Below are 15,245 nucleotides of genomic sequence, written 5' to 3'. Positions count from 1 at the left end.
AAATGTCCAACTTCGGCTCAGGTCATGATCTCACGGTTCATGGGTTCAAACCTTGCATCAGGCTCTGTACTGACAGCTCAGAGCCTGGAGCCTGCTTCAGATTCTGTGTCTCCCTCTCTCTCTTCCCCTCCCCCACTTGTGCTCTGCTCTGTCTCAACAATAAATCAAATATTTAAAAAATTAAAAAAAATAAAAGTACAATGATAAAATAAATATAAAAATAAAAGTACAATGGCAATACATTTCATAAACATTTATAAAATTACACTGCTCTAATGTAGCTTTATTGTTTCCATATTTAACACATAGAACATTTTCATAAAATAATGACAAATGTAAGTTGTTGTTTTTTTAAACCACCACAAGCTACTTACATTCCACATTTAGTTGGAGATGGTTTCTTTTAAAAAATTACTTTGTAGAGGTGTCTGGGTGGCTCAATTGGTTAAGCTTCTGACTCTTGATTTCAGCTCAGGTCATGATCTCAGTGTTTGTGAGTTCAGACCCATGTAGAGCTCCATGCTGTCAGTGCTTAGGATTCTCTCTCTGCCTCCGTCCCCTGCCCATCCCCCCACTTGTGTGTGCACACCACGCACTCTCTCTCTCAAAAATAAATAAAAATAAACTTAAAAACATTACTTTGTAAAATTTGTAAACTAACCACTCATTAGGAAAAGATAGGCCCATTGGATAATTTACAAACTAGACAACCACAGATGATAAATATGAAAGCACAGTTCTCAGATCATTTTGGTCTCCTTAAAATAAATGTATATCCTTCAGCTTTAGATTATTCTCAGCTTAAAGGAAAGAAGAACTAAAGCCAAGGTCACCAAAAGCTCTTAAACCATACCAACTTTGGCATGTGGGGAATAGTATTAACGCTAGACAAAATAATTTACAATAAAGCATTCTTCACACGTTACCTCTTTGCACAAATACTTTACCAAAAATTTCAGTTTCTATCTGGGATAATTTTGCCTGAGTTTCTATAGAGAGTATTCAATTTTTTTTTTTTAACATTTATTCGTTATTGAGAGAGAGAGAGACAGAGCATGAGCATGGGAGGGGCAGAGACAGGGGAAGACACAGACTCTGAAGCAGGCTCCAGGCTCTGAGCTGTCAGCACAGAGCCCGATGTGGGGCTTGAACTCACAAACTGCAAGATCATGACCTGAGCCGAAGTCAGATGCTTAACCAACTGAGCCACCCAGGCGCCACTATAGAGAGTATTCAGAGAAGCTATAGTGACCTAGGTGTCTTGTTCATCGCTGTATGTATACAATTTTATAGATCATCTTTCAGTAGGATTGCCAGATAAAATACAGGATAAAATACTGGATGGAACATACACTACAAAATTACTCATTGTTTATCTGAAATTCAAATTTAAGTAGGCATCCTGTACGTTTATTTGCTAAATCTAGCAACCCTATCTTTCAGTTTGTCTCTTTCAGAAAATAACAAATTCACTGCCAGGAAGAGACTTTATCTCTTGAAAGCAGAGTAATTCTTTACCTTTTATGAACTTCTTGAGAACCAAACCACCATAAGTGCTTCCTGCAGAAGCAACTGTAAGAAACAGAATACAAAGAAATATCACAAATAAAACAATTAAACAGATTTTATCTAAAGAATCTTATGGAAGTCTAAAAACAATGCTTATAGATACAATACGTTAAAAAGGTGACCACTATGTAACGAGTTTACTAAAAATGGAGACACCAAAGAAACATTATGAGGCTACAACAACTCTCTGGGGGCAGAAATGAAAACCAAATGGCAAGCCTTTTCACCCATATCCAACACCAAGGCTGCTTCTTTAGCTATTACTATTCCTGAGAGAAAAGGATTATAGGAAGACTGCACACTGTAATTACTAACCAGAATATATCATGCCAATAACCCACATTCCAGTGTAAGATTCAATTTAAAAAGGTGGCCTTTCTTTGAAACAATTTACTCTTTAGTAGAAAATATTTTTTAAAAATTTAATGTTTATTTATTTTTGAGAGAGAGACAAAGCATGAGCGGGGCAGGGGCAGGGAGAGGGAGACACAGAATTCAAAGCAGGCTCCAGGCTCTGAGCTGTCAGCACAGAGCCTGAAGTGGGGATGGAACCCATGAATGGTGAGATCATGACCCAAGCCAAAGTTAAGACACTTACCCAACTGAGCCACCTAGGCACCCCTTTAGTAGAAAATATTAGACTATTACCTAAGAATTCTCCACACCGAGTTCTAAACTATGAATATCAGAATATTTAGAGTAATAATTAAAAAAAATTTTAAGTAAACTCTACTCCCAATGTGGGGCTCAAATTCACAGCCCTGAGATGAAGAGTCACATGCTCTACTGAATGAGCCAGCCAGGCACCCCTAGAGCAATAATTCTTCAGAGGAAGAGGGTAAAGGAGGAAACAGGCACCTAAGAGGGGAAGAAAAGAAACCACCCAGAGACTTTTCCAAATTGAACATTACCCCTCCCCACCAGAGAGATGCGACCCACAGTTAAGAATTTAAGAATCATTGCTATAGAAATCAATGTCCCTATCCGTCAAGAAATATGTATTCTTCAAGCAGGGTGAAAAAGTTGAGAATAATAACTACAGTGAGAGGCAACACCATTCTCTAGATGTGTGCTATCCAAATATAGTAGCCACTAGATACATGTGGCTACTTAAATTTAAATTTAGCTAAATTAAATTAAAAATAAGATTCCTCAGTCACACTAGCCATATTTCAAGTGGTCATTAGCATCATTAGTGTGGCTAATGGCTACTGTACTGAACAGCACAGATATAGAATATTTTCATCATCACAAAAAGTTCTATTGAAATGTTATTACAGCAGTGCTTTAGATTTCCAGATTTTGAATGATTCTGGACAAATGATATTTCAAAAGGCCTGGGCCCAAGTAGCATAGAACATTCAATAAAAGACAATCATTTCTTTTTTCTTCTTAACATTCCTCACAAGCATACACTGGTTCTAGCTTAAGGAGAGTTGGTCACTGGGGAGAGGGATGGCAGGTGTCAGCAGGCCTACACCAGCGATTAGCAAGGAGCTGAACATTAATAAGAAAAAAATACAACCTATATATCTCACAGTGTGTCCATGATGTTTCTCAATTGCATATGTCATACTGTCTCCTCAAACATCTTTTAGTTTTAACAAGTACCATATCAACAATCGTTGAAAATGGGTCACTTCTGGTGAATGTACTCAGAGAGCAATTATCTTGCCTGCTCCACACCCCATCCTGCCCCCAACTTTTAGCTGTACTTCTAATGTCTCTGTACTAAAATAAAAGAGTACTAGGGGCATCTGGGGGCTCAGCTGGTTAAACATTAAGCATCCAACTTCGCTTCACGTCATGTGGCAGTTCAAGCCCCACATCAGGCTCTGTGCTGACAGCTCAGAGCCTAGAGCCTGCATCAGATTCTGTGTCTCCCTCTCTCTCTGTCCCTCCCCTGCTCACACTCTTTCTCACCTTCAAAAATAAACAAACATTAAAAATATATTTTAAAAAAGAGTGTTATCCTTCAAATGCAAAGATAACAGTAGAGACTTAATTGTAAACCACATATTTTTAGAGCAACACCATTCCTAAAATTCCCTCTATAGAACAAAAGATAACATTAAAAAAAGAAGTTGTTGAGGTCAAATATATCTGAAGAATGCTGTATACTATAGCCCATTTTTTAAATTAATTTTATTTTTTTTTAATTTACATCCAAATTAGTTAGCATATAGTGCAACAATGATTTCAGGAGTAGGTTCCTTAATGCCCCTTACCCATTTAGCCCATCCCCCCCTCCCACAACCCCTCCAGTAACCCTCTGTTCTCCATATTTATGAGTCTCTTATGCTTTGTCCCCCTCCCTGTTTTTATTTTTGTTTCCCTTCCCTTATGTTCATCTGTTCTGTGTGTTAAAGTCCTCATATGAGTGAAGTCATATATTTGTCTTTCTCTAATTTCACTTAGCATAATACCCTCCAGTTCCATCCATATAGTTGCAAATGGCAAGATTTCATTCTTTTTGATTGCTGAGTAATACTCCATTGTATATATATGCCACATCTTCTTTATCCATTCATCCATCGATGGACATTGGGCTCTTTCCATACTTTGGCTACTGTTGATAGTGCTGCTACAAACATTGGGGTGCATGTGTCCCTTCGAAACAGCACACCTGTATCCCTTGGATAAATACCTAGTAGTGCAATTGCTGAGCTGTAGGGTAGTTCTATTTTTAATTTTTTGAGGAACACTCTGCTGTTCTCCAGAGTGGCTACACCAGCTTGCATTCTCATACTATAGCCCATTTAAAATATTTTTTTTAAGTTTATTTATTTATTTTGAGAGAGAGCGAGCAGGGGAGGGATAGAGAGAAAGAATCCCAAGCAGCTGTCAGCACGGAGCCTGATGCAGGGCTGAACCCCCAAACAACGAGATCATGACCAGAACCAAAACCAAAAGCCGGATGTCTAACCGACTGGGCCACCCAGACACCCCTACCATAGGCCGTTTTAAAAAATGTCTGTATTTATTTTTGAGAGCGAGGGCATGTATGCAAGCAGGGGAGGGGCAGAGAGAGAGGGGAACAGAGGATCCAAAGTGGAGTCCATACTGACAGCAGAGAGCCAGATGCGGGTGAACTGAGAGATCATGACCTGAGTCACAGTTGAACACTTAACCAACTTGAGCCACCCAGCTACTCCTATAGCCCATTTTTAAAGATTCAGTCTACACTGTCATATCAAAGGTTCTGAGAAAATACAAAGTAATGAAACTCACTTGATTTTAACCAGCATTCCACAAATTTAGAGGACTATGTAACTCCTTCCTCCTAATTCATATAAACATCTTGTAGCATGCATTTAAAAAAAAACCCTGCAATAAATATGTTAAAGACTTCAATTACTGATGGAAAAAGTATATAGTGATCTCTCAGTTTCTCATAGAAAGATCATTCAAATAATAAAACTTGCTGCTGTGTTGTGAGTTCAATTTTGTACTCTAAAAGAGATTTAGAAGAACTAAGCCCCAGTACTTGTGAATACGACTTTATGTGGAAATAGGGTCTTCACAAATATAATCAAGTTAAGATGAGGTCATAATGGTTAGGGTGGACCTAAATCCAATTGGTGTCCTTAGAAGAAGGCTATGTGAAGACAGAAACACAGATAAACACAGGGTAGAATATCCCATGAAGGTAGAGGCAGAGATTGGAATGATACTCCTGCAAGCCAACACCAAGGGCTTGCTGGCAACTACCAGAAGCTAAGAGCAAGGCATATAATAGGTTCTACCCTCAGAGTCTCCAGAAGGAACCAATTCTACTTTGACCTTGATTTTGGACTTCTGGCTTCCATACATGGGAGGGAATAAATTTATTTTATGTTTGTGCTACTTTGTTACAGCAGCCTTAGATAACTAATACATGGTTTTTCATCATCAGAGATTTCAGACCAAACACACCACTTCACACTTTCAGGTAAAGATGACAAATTGAACATACCCGTTATTTTTACTACCTCCTGAAACTGCAATGAAACAATAGAAACAATAGAAAACAAAGTATTTTTAAAAGGAATAAACCCACAAGGACAGGGAAAAGACAGATATGATTATAATAAAATTCTAGAAACTGAAAAGCAGAAGGACTAGTGAGAAAGGATTTAGGAGACCTAAGAAACTGAATTATAAGCCAGAATAGGCAAAGGCCAAGAAACAACCAAAGCGATACAACAAAATCCCCGAAGATTCAGGAATGCAGAATCAGGAACTCCTGGAAGTAGGGGTGGGGTGGGAGCTAACATAAGGAGAATCAATTGAAAAAATGAATTTAAGAGTAAGTCAGGTCTTTAGATTCCCTCCTCCACTCTGCATTCTAGGGACTGATCCTTTCTAACCTTGGTGGGGGTGGAGGAAGGGTTATTCTTTGAAAAGGAAGAAGCATGGGTTTTTCAGCTGAGGACCAAAGTTGTATTAAAAATAAATGGCCTGAATGAACATAAAGACTGAATGCTGAGATCTCTCTCTTATCTCTCCATCCCAGAACACTCACAATCTGACTTTTTATCTACCTAGTGAGAGGCTATGAACACATACATGGAAAAATCCAGCAGAATGCATATTGAACGTTAATTAATAATTATCTTAAGGGACAAAATGACTGGAAAGTCTCATCTTACACAATATATGTATCTGTAATATTGGAATGTTTCACGATAAGCATATATTACCCTTCTTTCTACCAAAAAATTTATGAAAATCATTACATAAAGATCAGAGATAATAAACACAATAAAGAGAAAATAAATGTTCCCTATACCTCGCATGGGATGAAGAAGTCCATTAGGCTCAAAATACCTATGGAATTAGGTTTCTTTCCAAAAGCTAATGTGGCTCAAGTCCTCTGCTTTGAGTGATATCAACCCCGCTACCTTGGCCAGCTTATTGGATTGCCTCTGTCTCCAAATGCATGAACTAACACAACCATACACAGACCAACATCACCCTAGCCATGTAGCTAACCAAAACGTTCTTACAAATGATGGGAATTCTGTCCAGAGTGGAGTTCATGCACAGTAACAGCAAACCAACCTATTATATCTTCCTCAAGGATGTTTACTGCTAGGTACTCAAAGAGAAGACAGGGCATTTCAGTTCAGTGAGAAAATGTCTTGTGTAGAACCTAAAGTACTATTCAGTCTCAACTGGGACTGAGGATGACTTTCATTCCAAAGTATCCTTCAATAAACCTACAGACACACACTCTCTCTTCTCTCTCTCATATACACCTACACAACTAAACAAAAAAGTGATCACTTCAAAAGTTCAAGAAAATTAATTGTTCCAGGGTGTCACTCAATGCATCGTCTTTCCCTCAGGACTGTAGGCAAAAAAAAAAAAAAAAAAAAAAAAAAGAATAAAAGCTAGTAGAAGAGGTTTACTTTCAAACTAACTGCAAGTTAAGATTATCAAAGCATGCACCATTCATCATTTGATTTCTTCCCCCCCCCCCTTTTTTTTTTTGGCCCTTTCCAACTATCAAAGACTGGACATGAAAAAGGAGATAAAATTCAATGTAATATAATTTTTTTTGTGAGAGAAGGATAAAACCAAGAGCAAGAATGAGATTGCTTTTGAGAATTCTTAAACCAGTAAAATAATCCTCTTGACCAATCCTGGTGTCTGAGTGATCCCCAGAGTCCTGCAAATGGACCAGATTTCCAGAGCCTTGATAACAAAAGGTAACACCCCAAAATATGGACTCATTTTACACTCCACCTTCATTGGCCAAGCAGCTGCTAAAAACAAAGGCCACATATCCCGATACCTGGCAAACAAATGCACTATTGCCTCATGAATTGATTGCTTCTCTGGAGTGCCCACAAGTGTATTTGGAGAGAAACTCCAAGAGCAAGTTGAGGAGCGGCTGTCCTTCTATGAGACAGGAGAGATTCCACGAAAGAATCTGGATGTTATGAAAGAGGTGATGGTTCAGGCAAAGGAAGCGGCTACTGAGATGGCTAGGAAGCTGGAGAAGCAGAAGAAATACATGAAGGAGAAGAAACAGCTGGCCGTCTCTGCCCTCATGTCTTCAGAAAACAGCAGTACTACCCCAGAGGAGTGTGAAGAGACAAATGAGAGACCCACAAAGAAGAAAAAGCAAGAGCGCAGGAGACCCTCGGAAGACCATCTGCCTCTGTCTCCAAATGCAGGAAAAAGAAATCTTTTTTCCAAGGAGGAGCTGGTTAGTAGCGATCTTGAAGAGACAGCTGGCAGTGGAAGTCTTCCCAAGAGGAAGAAATCTTTCCTCAAAGAGGAACCAGTAAGTGATGTTAAAGAGGAAGGAAATAAGAGAATCCCCAAGAAAAAGAAGAAATTCTCTTCCAAGGAGAAGCCACTCAGCAGTGGACCCAAAGAGGCTGCTGGCAGCAAAAGCAGTAGCTCCAAGAAAAAGAAAAAGCTGCAGAAGTTATCCCAGGAAGATTAGAATGGATATTTACCTGGTTAGGCATAACCCACATGACATTTCCCAACGCATCCCTTATATCCCCCCCAAAAAAACAAATTCACAAGAACAAAAAAAGAAAAAAATCCTGATAAGAGTCATTCTACTCACCTTTCCTGTATGACACATTTGTAAATCTATCACCAGATACTTATTACATAATTACTTAAGTTTTTTAACTATAGAATAACCTTGGAATAACATGATAAAAGATTATGACTAATTGAAATTTTTAAATAACCAGAAAAAATCATAACAGAACAGAAAATCAATTATTTCTTCCTCTAACTTACTTGTTGTTACACAGTGAAGAGTATTTTCCTGGTGATTAGAATTTAATGCTTCCATGGAAATCACTAGCTGTCCTTCCAGCAATGCTCCATTTGATACTCCTGTTTCACACTTCCAGTGAATTATTAAATATTTCAAAATCTGAAAAGGGTACAATTCAAGGAAAACAAATCTTTAGAAATCATAGTAATAATAAATGTATATGATACAGCTGAATTAATGATTCTAATTTCCAAAAAATAATATTCTTACTTGCAAAATGTCAGATTCACACATTTAGAACAAAGTATTGTGTCTAAACAGAAGAAATAACTAGGAAAGTGACATAAGAAAGGAAGCATAAGAAATTAACACAATGCCCAACAAGACAGGAAGTGGTGACAATAAATTGCTTTATTCAAAGGGTAAGTTCATCTGGAAATAATAATTCGGAAAAATTAAGTGGGAGTTTGTTTTTCCTGTGTCTTTTTTTCTCCCCAAGTAAAAGCCAACATGAATATTATGAATAAAAGTGGCATCTGGTTATGAATCATCTTTACCTTTCATTAAATCATCATTTCTGAGGATGGGAATACTAGTTAAAGATCACTGGCTCTGGAGGCAGATGCCTGGGTTTGAATCCCTGGTAGGCCATGTGATTTTAGGCAAGTTACTTAACTCCTCTCTACTTCAGCTTCCTCATTTACCAAAATGAGGACAGTCTACCACTTATGGCTGCTGCTAACTGTGAACAAAATAAGAGCATAATGCTTAACACAATGCCTGGCACACACACACACACACACACGTATATATACACGTAGATATATACACCCCACACAATTTGTACATATATATGTATATAAACACATATACATATATATTCTTATGTGTATATGCATATATTTTTAATACTTATAGACATTAGCTTTCATTTTTAATAAGTTCATCTTTGGTGAAGACTGCACACAATATTTTAAATTAAACAGTCTTCCAAGATGTCTAGATAAAACATTCACTCTTGATGAGACAAATTTAAAAGAAAATATACTGTAGTTAATTCCATTACTTATGAAAGTAGACTCACTTACACACTAAGGGACCATAGGGAAAATTACCACCCCTTTTCTTTTTTCCAACTTTTTTTTTTTTTTTTGGGGAGAGAGAGAGACAGAGCATGAATGGGGGAGGGGCAGAGAGAGAGGGAGACACAGAATCGGAAGCAGGCTCCAGGCTCTGAGCCACCAGCCCAGAGCCCGACGCGGGGCTCGAACTCCCGGACCGCGAGATCGTGACCTGGCTGAAGTCGGACGCTTAACCGACTGCGCCACCCAGGCGCCCCTACCACCCCTTTTCGTAAAGGCAAGATCTCAGCAAGAGAACTTGGGGATGAATATCCTAATTTGTACCATAGTTTATAACGATGGTTTCCAGGCATTTCTACAGTCTAACACCTTCCTTCTCACATCCTCTGTCGCTGTGCTTCCCTCTGTTACGATATTCCCGCAGTTTCTTTATCCGTGAGGGAGCAGTTGGGAAAAGAATTCCGGCCTGTGAGTCAGAAGCCCTGGGTTCTAGGCTAGGTTCTGTCGTCTGTAAAATCTAACCCTCCAACTTTCTTTGATGAGAACGAAGGAGGCGAGAGGGCCAGAACTTTCGGGTGCCGTCACGCCGACCCTGTCTGGCCTGTGGCTCTCTTCTGTCTAGAACCCCTCGCAAGACCAGCGGCTAAGAACTCGATCAGATGTCGGCAGTGAAGGCGCCTCAACGGATGAACCCACGTGGCGAGGCGGCGCCTGGCGTTCAGTCCCACCTTCCACAGCTGGAAAGTTCCCCGGCCCGAGCGGTGCCGTCAGACCCGGGGGGGGGGGGGGGGGGGGGTGCTGCACCGCAGTCCGTCATCACCCAGCCGCCCGGACCGCCCCCCGGAGTGCTCCCCACACGTGGCCCACCGGCCGGCCGAACACCACTCTCCCTCACTGCCACTTCACCCCGACTGGTCTGGACTCCCGCCCCGGGCTGCCCATCCCTCCCTCCTGCGCGCCCTCTCGGCAAAGGGGGACACCCTAGGCTGGCCTCCCGACCTGAACCTAGGTGTCCGCTAACGCCGGGCAAACACTTGAGCCTCCGGAGCCCTGGGGCCGGTGCCACCCCCTCCGCGCGGGCATTCCCCCAAGGGAGCCCAAGCGCTCCCTCGTCCGCTCCTCGCAGCCCCGTATGAGGCAGGCGGAACGTCCCCAAATCCCCTCAGTCCTGAACCTTCCTTCTCTACCTCGGGCCCCGCCAGACCCCTCTGCCCAAACTTCGCGGTCACCTCACAAAACCCTTCTCACACAGTGTCCTCCTCTGCTTTCTCTCCCTTCCCGGCATCACCTCGCACACTGCCACCGCCGTGCCCTCCATGCCGCGCGGGGAGCGGCAGCGACGCCCACCACCTGCTGCCAGCCCGGACGTCGACCTCCGCCGGCGCCCACGCCAGGCCGCGCGGCGTTCTTCCCGCCCGCGCGTGCGCCCCGCCCACCGGCCCCCGCGCTTGCGCACTTTGCGCCGCGCCGCCCCCAGGCCGCGAGCCGCCGGGGCTTGCCAGGAGCGGTGGGGCGGTGCCGGCAGCCGCGAGGGCCCGTGGGCGGACGGGTGGGCCGGCCGCCGAGCTGGGGAGAGCCGCGGGCCGCCACTGAGGCTGGAGGTGAGCCGGCATGAGGCCAGACCGCGACTCTCCTTCCTCCCGAAGAAAACTTTCCCACGGTTCCGCCGAGGTGCAGTCCTCAGCCGGGAGAAGCTGCTGGTGCCCGGTGCGGGATCTCCAAGTTGATTCTTGACTCTCAAGCAGCCTCACCTGTGGGGGCCATCCCACATGCCCTAGGCCAACCTCTGGTTCCCAGATTTACCAAATAAAAATACAGGATGGCCCAGTTAAAATTGAATTTCAGATTTAAAAAAAAAATATTTTTTTTAGGCATACGTATATCTCATGCAATATTTGGGACATACATATTATAAAAAAATTATTCATCTAAAATTAAAATTAAAAACTGGGCGCCTTGTATTTTATCTGGCAGCCTACCCCAAACATGTCCCCAGCTTCATCCCCAGGTGCCTGGCCAGCCCCAGACAGGACCTGGAAGGCGCCCCCCGCCACCGCCGCCGCAGCGCCAGGAAATAGGCTCCTCCCCACGTTCGGCTCTACACTAAATATGCCAACTGCAGGAGCCGGGCTGGCTTTCTGGGTTCCAGCTGACAGGACAAGCTCTGGGGTTTTCATGGAGTGTCGCCAGCCGGAAGGAAGGTATTACTCCAGACTCCAGCTACTGGACTTCGGGCTGGTTCAGGGAGGGACGTGATGAGAGGGGCTTGAGCCCAACCTGATGATCTGGCAGCTAGTTCCTCAGGCAGCTGAAAGGAAACAGGTGAGAGAGATTCCTATGTGGCAAAGAGTTGCCCAAGGAGAAGGGTGGGACAGGGTGTTGGCTGCTTTCCTTCAGGGAAAATTCTTCCACTCCAGGTCCAAGAAGCTAGGATTGGACAGAACAGATGGGGGAGTTGGCAGAGTGCCCATCCAGTACACAGCCTTGGTGCTACTCCAAAGAACATGTCTGCTGAGACCTGAATCATAGCCTTGGCCAGTCCAGGGTCAGCGCTGTTGACCACCCTCCCCATCTCAGTTGCTCACAGGTGGACCTACTGGAGAGAGATGGGTTTTATTTCTGGAAAATTCATCATAAAACCATCTCAGACTTGGGGCAGCTCAGTCAGAGGAGCCTGCAACTCTTGATCTCGGGGGCATATGTTCGAACCCCAGGCTGGAAGTAGATATTACTGAAAAATAAAATCTAAAACAAAACCAAAAAAAACTATCTCAGACTTGATAAGAGAGCTGGCATTCGGGGAATCATTGGAGTCTGCCTCTCCGCTTCACTCCCTTCTCTCTCAGGTGTTCCCTTTTAGGCAGGGGCGTTGTCAGGGGGAAGGGAACTAACATTGATTGAATGCGTGTTGTCTGATACCACTGGCTCTTTACACAAGTTTTTTCGCCCTCGCGAGTATCTTGCAAGATACTTATTACCTTTACCATATTTACTATCCATCAGTGGGGAACCAAGGCCCTGAGGATGGCTCTCTAAAATATTTCCTATAGAGAGTTCTGGCTCAGCAGGAAATGCCCCACCTTGAAAGTGGCATTGGAAATGAAGGGTGTAGGAACAGTTACCCATGTAGATGTACTTCAGATGAGTTGGTCATCCTGGTTTCCAGCCCTTGGCCTTGGAGTGAGCATCAGGGATAAACATGCAGGGAACACCCAACACCATCCTAGAGTTAGGGAGACCTGACAGAGGTAGCCAGGGACACAGCCACCTTCTATACTGGAGGTAGGCAGAAGTAAGGAAAGGAGTCTTTGATATGAGGGCCTGCCAGCAAGTCTTCCATAGCATAAACTTGTAGTTAGGTAAGGTTTGATGCAGGCTTGACATTTGGTGGGCATCTGCTCTGGGCTAAGTGGTCTTAACTTTTTCTAATTTATCTTATGTAATCCTCCCAACATTGTATGGAAGGTGTTATCATTGCTTTATAAAAGATGAAGATGAGGTTCCAAGAAGAGGTTGTATGACAGTGAGTTGTAAATGGTGGGGCCAGAATCTGAAACAAACAAAATTTCTTAACACCACTTTCTACTCCCCTACAGCTACCCAGTGCATCTCCCATCTGGATGTGACTGTCTCAAAGTCCTGTAGTATGGGAACATTGACATTACTGTGAAAAAGCCAATACCACTCAAAAACAAAGGAGCCAATCAACTCAGATGGCCTCGTCTCCCACAAGCTAAGGTTTGAATGAGCCACAGCTCCCAACCCTTCTCTAACCCATCAATGTGTGCTTAGGGTCTAGTAACTAATATACTATTGGACTCCACATTATTAAAATGGTTTTTACCCAGACCCCATCCTCAGAGCAATAGAATGTCAGAGCCAGAATGGACTGCAGACGTTGTCAATTATTTTCAATAGCTGAAGAAATTTGAGGCCCAAAGAAATTAAATGACCTGGCCAACGTTAAGGTCACTCTTGTCAACCAGGTCAACCAAGGAGCTTTTGGATGCTGCTCTGGACATTTTTAGCCCTGGTGTTCAGGGTCTTATTATCAATGTTTTCAGGGGCCCAGTTATCCCCAGTCTTAGTGGCTTATTAATTCTGCTTGCATTCCTTTCCCCACCTCAGGATTTAGATTACTGTTGCAAGTCTGCTTTGGACATTCTGTTTATTCTGAGAAGAAATACCCTGTCTGGATAGAAGAGACCCCATCTAAAGAGCCCCGGACTGATTCTGACCCAAACCCAAGGGTTTAAGTGGAACCAAAACATCCGAAGGGATGCTGCCAGGTGAACAGTGACATTTTAGGAACTGTTGAGCTTTCTTTCCCTTTTGAATGTGCCCTCTCTGTGCATATCATTCCTAGACACCTCTTAGGTCTACCTCGTTCTCAGGCTCCCCTAGAGCATTCAAAGGCCCTGAAGAGATTGACCAAAGGAACTTAAGTGGGAAATATCCCTGAGGTACCCCTTACTAGGATGATGCAAAACTACATCCATTTGAGAATTTTTCTTTCCCCCTGGGAAACTAGTAAAAGAGGCTGTTTCCCATACATGCATCAGGAAAGGGTTAACCGTTTCTCTCGGGTCCTGAGCCAAGTCTGTCCCCTACCAGTTCCCATAACCGGGTTTCCTGAAATGGAGCAGGTCCCAGGTGCCTCTCCACTAATCACATCCTTGGAAATGGGGCCAGGAAGCTCAGATTAGCTCATCCCTTCACCTTCTTGAGGCCTTCTCCACCTGGAGCACAGAATCTGGGGCAGCTTCTCTACTCACCTCCCTCTGCTTCCCTCGCCAGGGTCAGACAGGGATGTTCTCACGGAGGTATGTTAGGTTGTGGGGGCACTAGAGGCCACAGTGGTGCTAACTCTTGTGCCAATTCTTGGACGACAGCATTTGTCCTTCCTCATTCTAATACTTATGGGCAAAGGAAAGATTCTCCCCCAAGACAATACTAGAGTTTGTATAACTAGAGTATTTTTTCTTCACCCCTCTTCTCTGTTTTCTTCCTCTACTTCTTAGAATGACTATGATACCAGATAGCTTCCTGTTTTTCCTGGCTGACAATCCTCCTGTGTACAGAGTCTGATTCCTCATCCATCAGTAGCAGGTTCTGGGGCCAACCCAGGAGATTTCATTCCTTCCCTGTTAGTGTCTAATTTCGACTCTTCCTTGATAACCAATAAAATCTGTATCACAAAGCTTGTTCTCTCTAATTGGCTTTTTAATTTTCTCTCTAGGCAGGTCTGGATTTGTCCCACTAGCTGATGTCCACTGTAAGGGAGGTATTCTTTGTGCCATAGAAGCCTTGGAAATGGAAACAGCAGTGTATTCTGGTCACACATGACTGAGTAAACCTATTGATCCAAAGGCCAAATGATCAATTTTGTTTGAAAGACAAGTAGGCTAACTGGGAAAAAAAGATTCTTCTTCTAGGAGCCCCATTCAAGAGCACACTGGCTCCACATGTGTAGTCTTGGTTCTGTCTTTGTATAACTATAGTACTCGAAGGACTTGACCAGGGATGTTGGTGTAGGGAGTCTTTAAAGCTAGTAATATGGAGCCTTGGTGGAGCTGATTCTCCACTGATCTCTGAAGTTGACTTGATTTCATCCATTCTAGCTTTAAGGCCACTACTATCTTCTGGTTCTGCAACTTCCCTTCTCACCAGCTAAAAAGAAGCTATGGGGTCAAAAGTCTAAAAGGGTGAGGATATCTGAATTTTTTCCTATTTTACCACTCACTTTCAGTGTTATGTTTCAGTTTTCCTCAACTAAAATAGGAAAATTATCCCAGGAATATAGTTAAAATAACATCTGTGAAACAATTTGAGAGTCTTAGAATCTTTTTTTTTCAAGATTTTTT

At 42.9% G+C, this 15,245-nt stretch overlaps 2 protein-coding genes across 13 annotated transcripts in view; one reads left to right on the top strand and one right to left on the bottom strand.

Annotated features, from left to right (window-relative positions):
- The window catches only part of CD1H11orf80 (chromosome D1 C11orf80 homolog), a 112,792-nt gene that overhangs the window by 86,234 nt on the left and 11,313 nt on the right, over positions 1 to 15,245 (bottom strand). For 3 of the 11 annotated variants that reach the window (XM_019812732.3, XM_045039584.1, XM_045039585.1), the window contains exons 1-3: positions 9,706 to 10,145; positions 8,320 to 8,458; positions 1,519 to 1,572 (exon numbers count right to left, since the gene is read on the bottom strand). Coding sequence is in view for 6 of the 11 variants with exons in the window: in XM_019812721.3 (XP_019668280.2) it covers positions 1,519 to 1,572; positions 8,320 to 8,458; positions 10,670 to 10,699 (223 nt within the window). In the remaining 5 variants the exon portion in view is untranslated. Of the gene's footprint in view, positions 1 to 1,518; positions 1,573 to 4,800; positions 4,897 to 8,319; positions 8,459 to 9,705; positions 10,146 to 10,610; positions 11,125 to 15,245 lie in introns of those variants that run through there. The other 8 variants (XM_019812734.3, XM_019812735.3, XM_019812721.3 and 5 more) reach the window with 7 other exon arrangements.
- The window catches only part of SPTBN2 (spectrin beta, non-erythrocytic 2), a 53,089-nt gene continuing 49,277 nt past the window's right edge, over positions 11,434 to 15,245 (top strand). The window contains exons 1-3 of one of the 2 annotated variants that reach the window (XM_045039583.1): positions 11,434 to 11,582; positions 12,978 to 13,119; positions 13,510 to 13,670. The gene's annotated coding sequence lies outside the window, so the exon portion shown is untranslated. Of the gene's footprint in view, positions 11,704 to 12,977; positions 13,120 to 13,509; positions 13,671 to 15,245 lie in introns of both variants that reach the window. The other variant, XM_011287044.4, reaches the window with a different exon arrangement.

The sequence above is a fragment of the Felis catus genome, chromosome D1 (genome assembly GCF_018350175.1).
Source record: "Felis catus isolate Fca126 chromosome D1, F.catus_Fca126_mat1.0, whole genome shotgun sequence".
In the NCBI taxonomy this organism is placed as follows: domain Eukaryota; kingdom Metazoa; phylum Chordata; class Mammalia; order Carnivora; family Felidae; genus Felis; species Felis catus.
The sequence above is the reverse complement of the archived record's forward strand: the minus strand, read 5'-3'. Positions and strand labels throughout refer to the sequence as shown.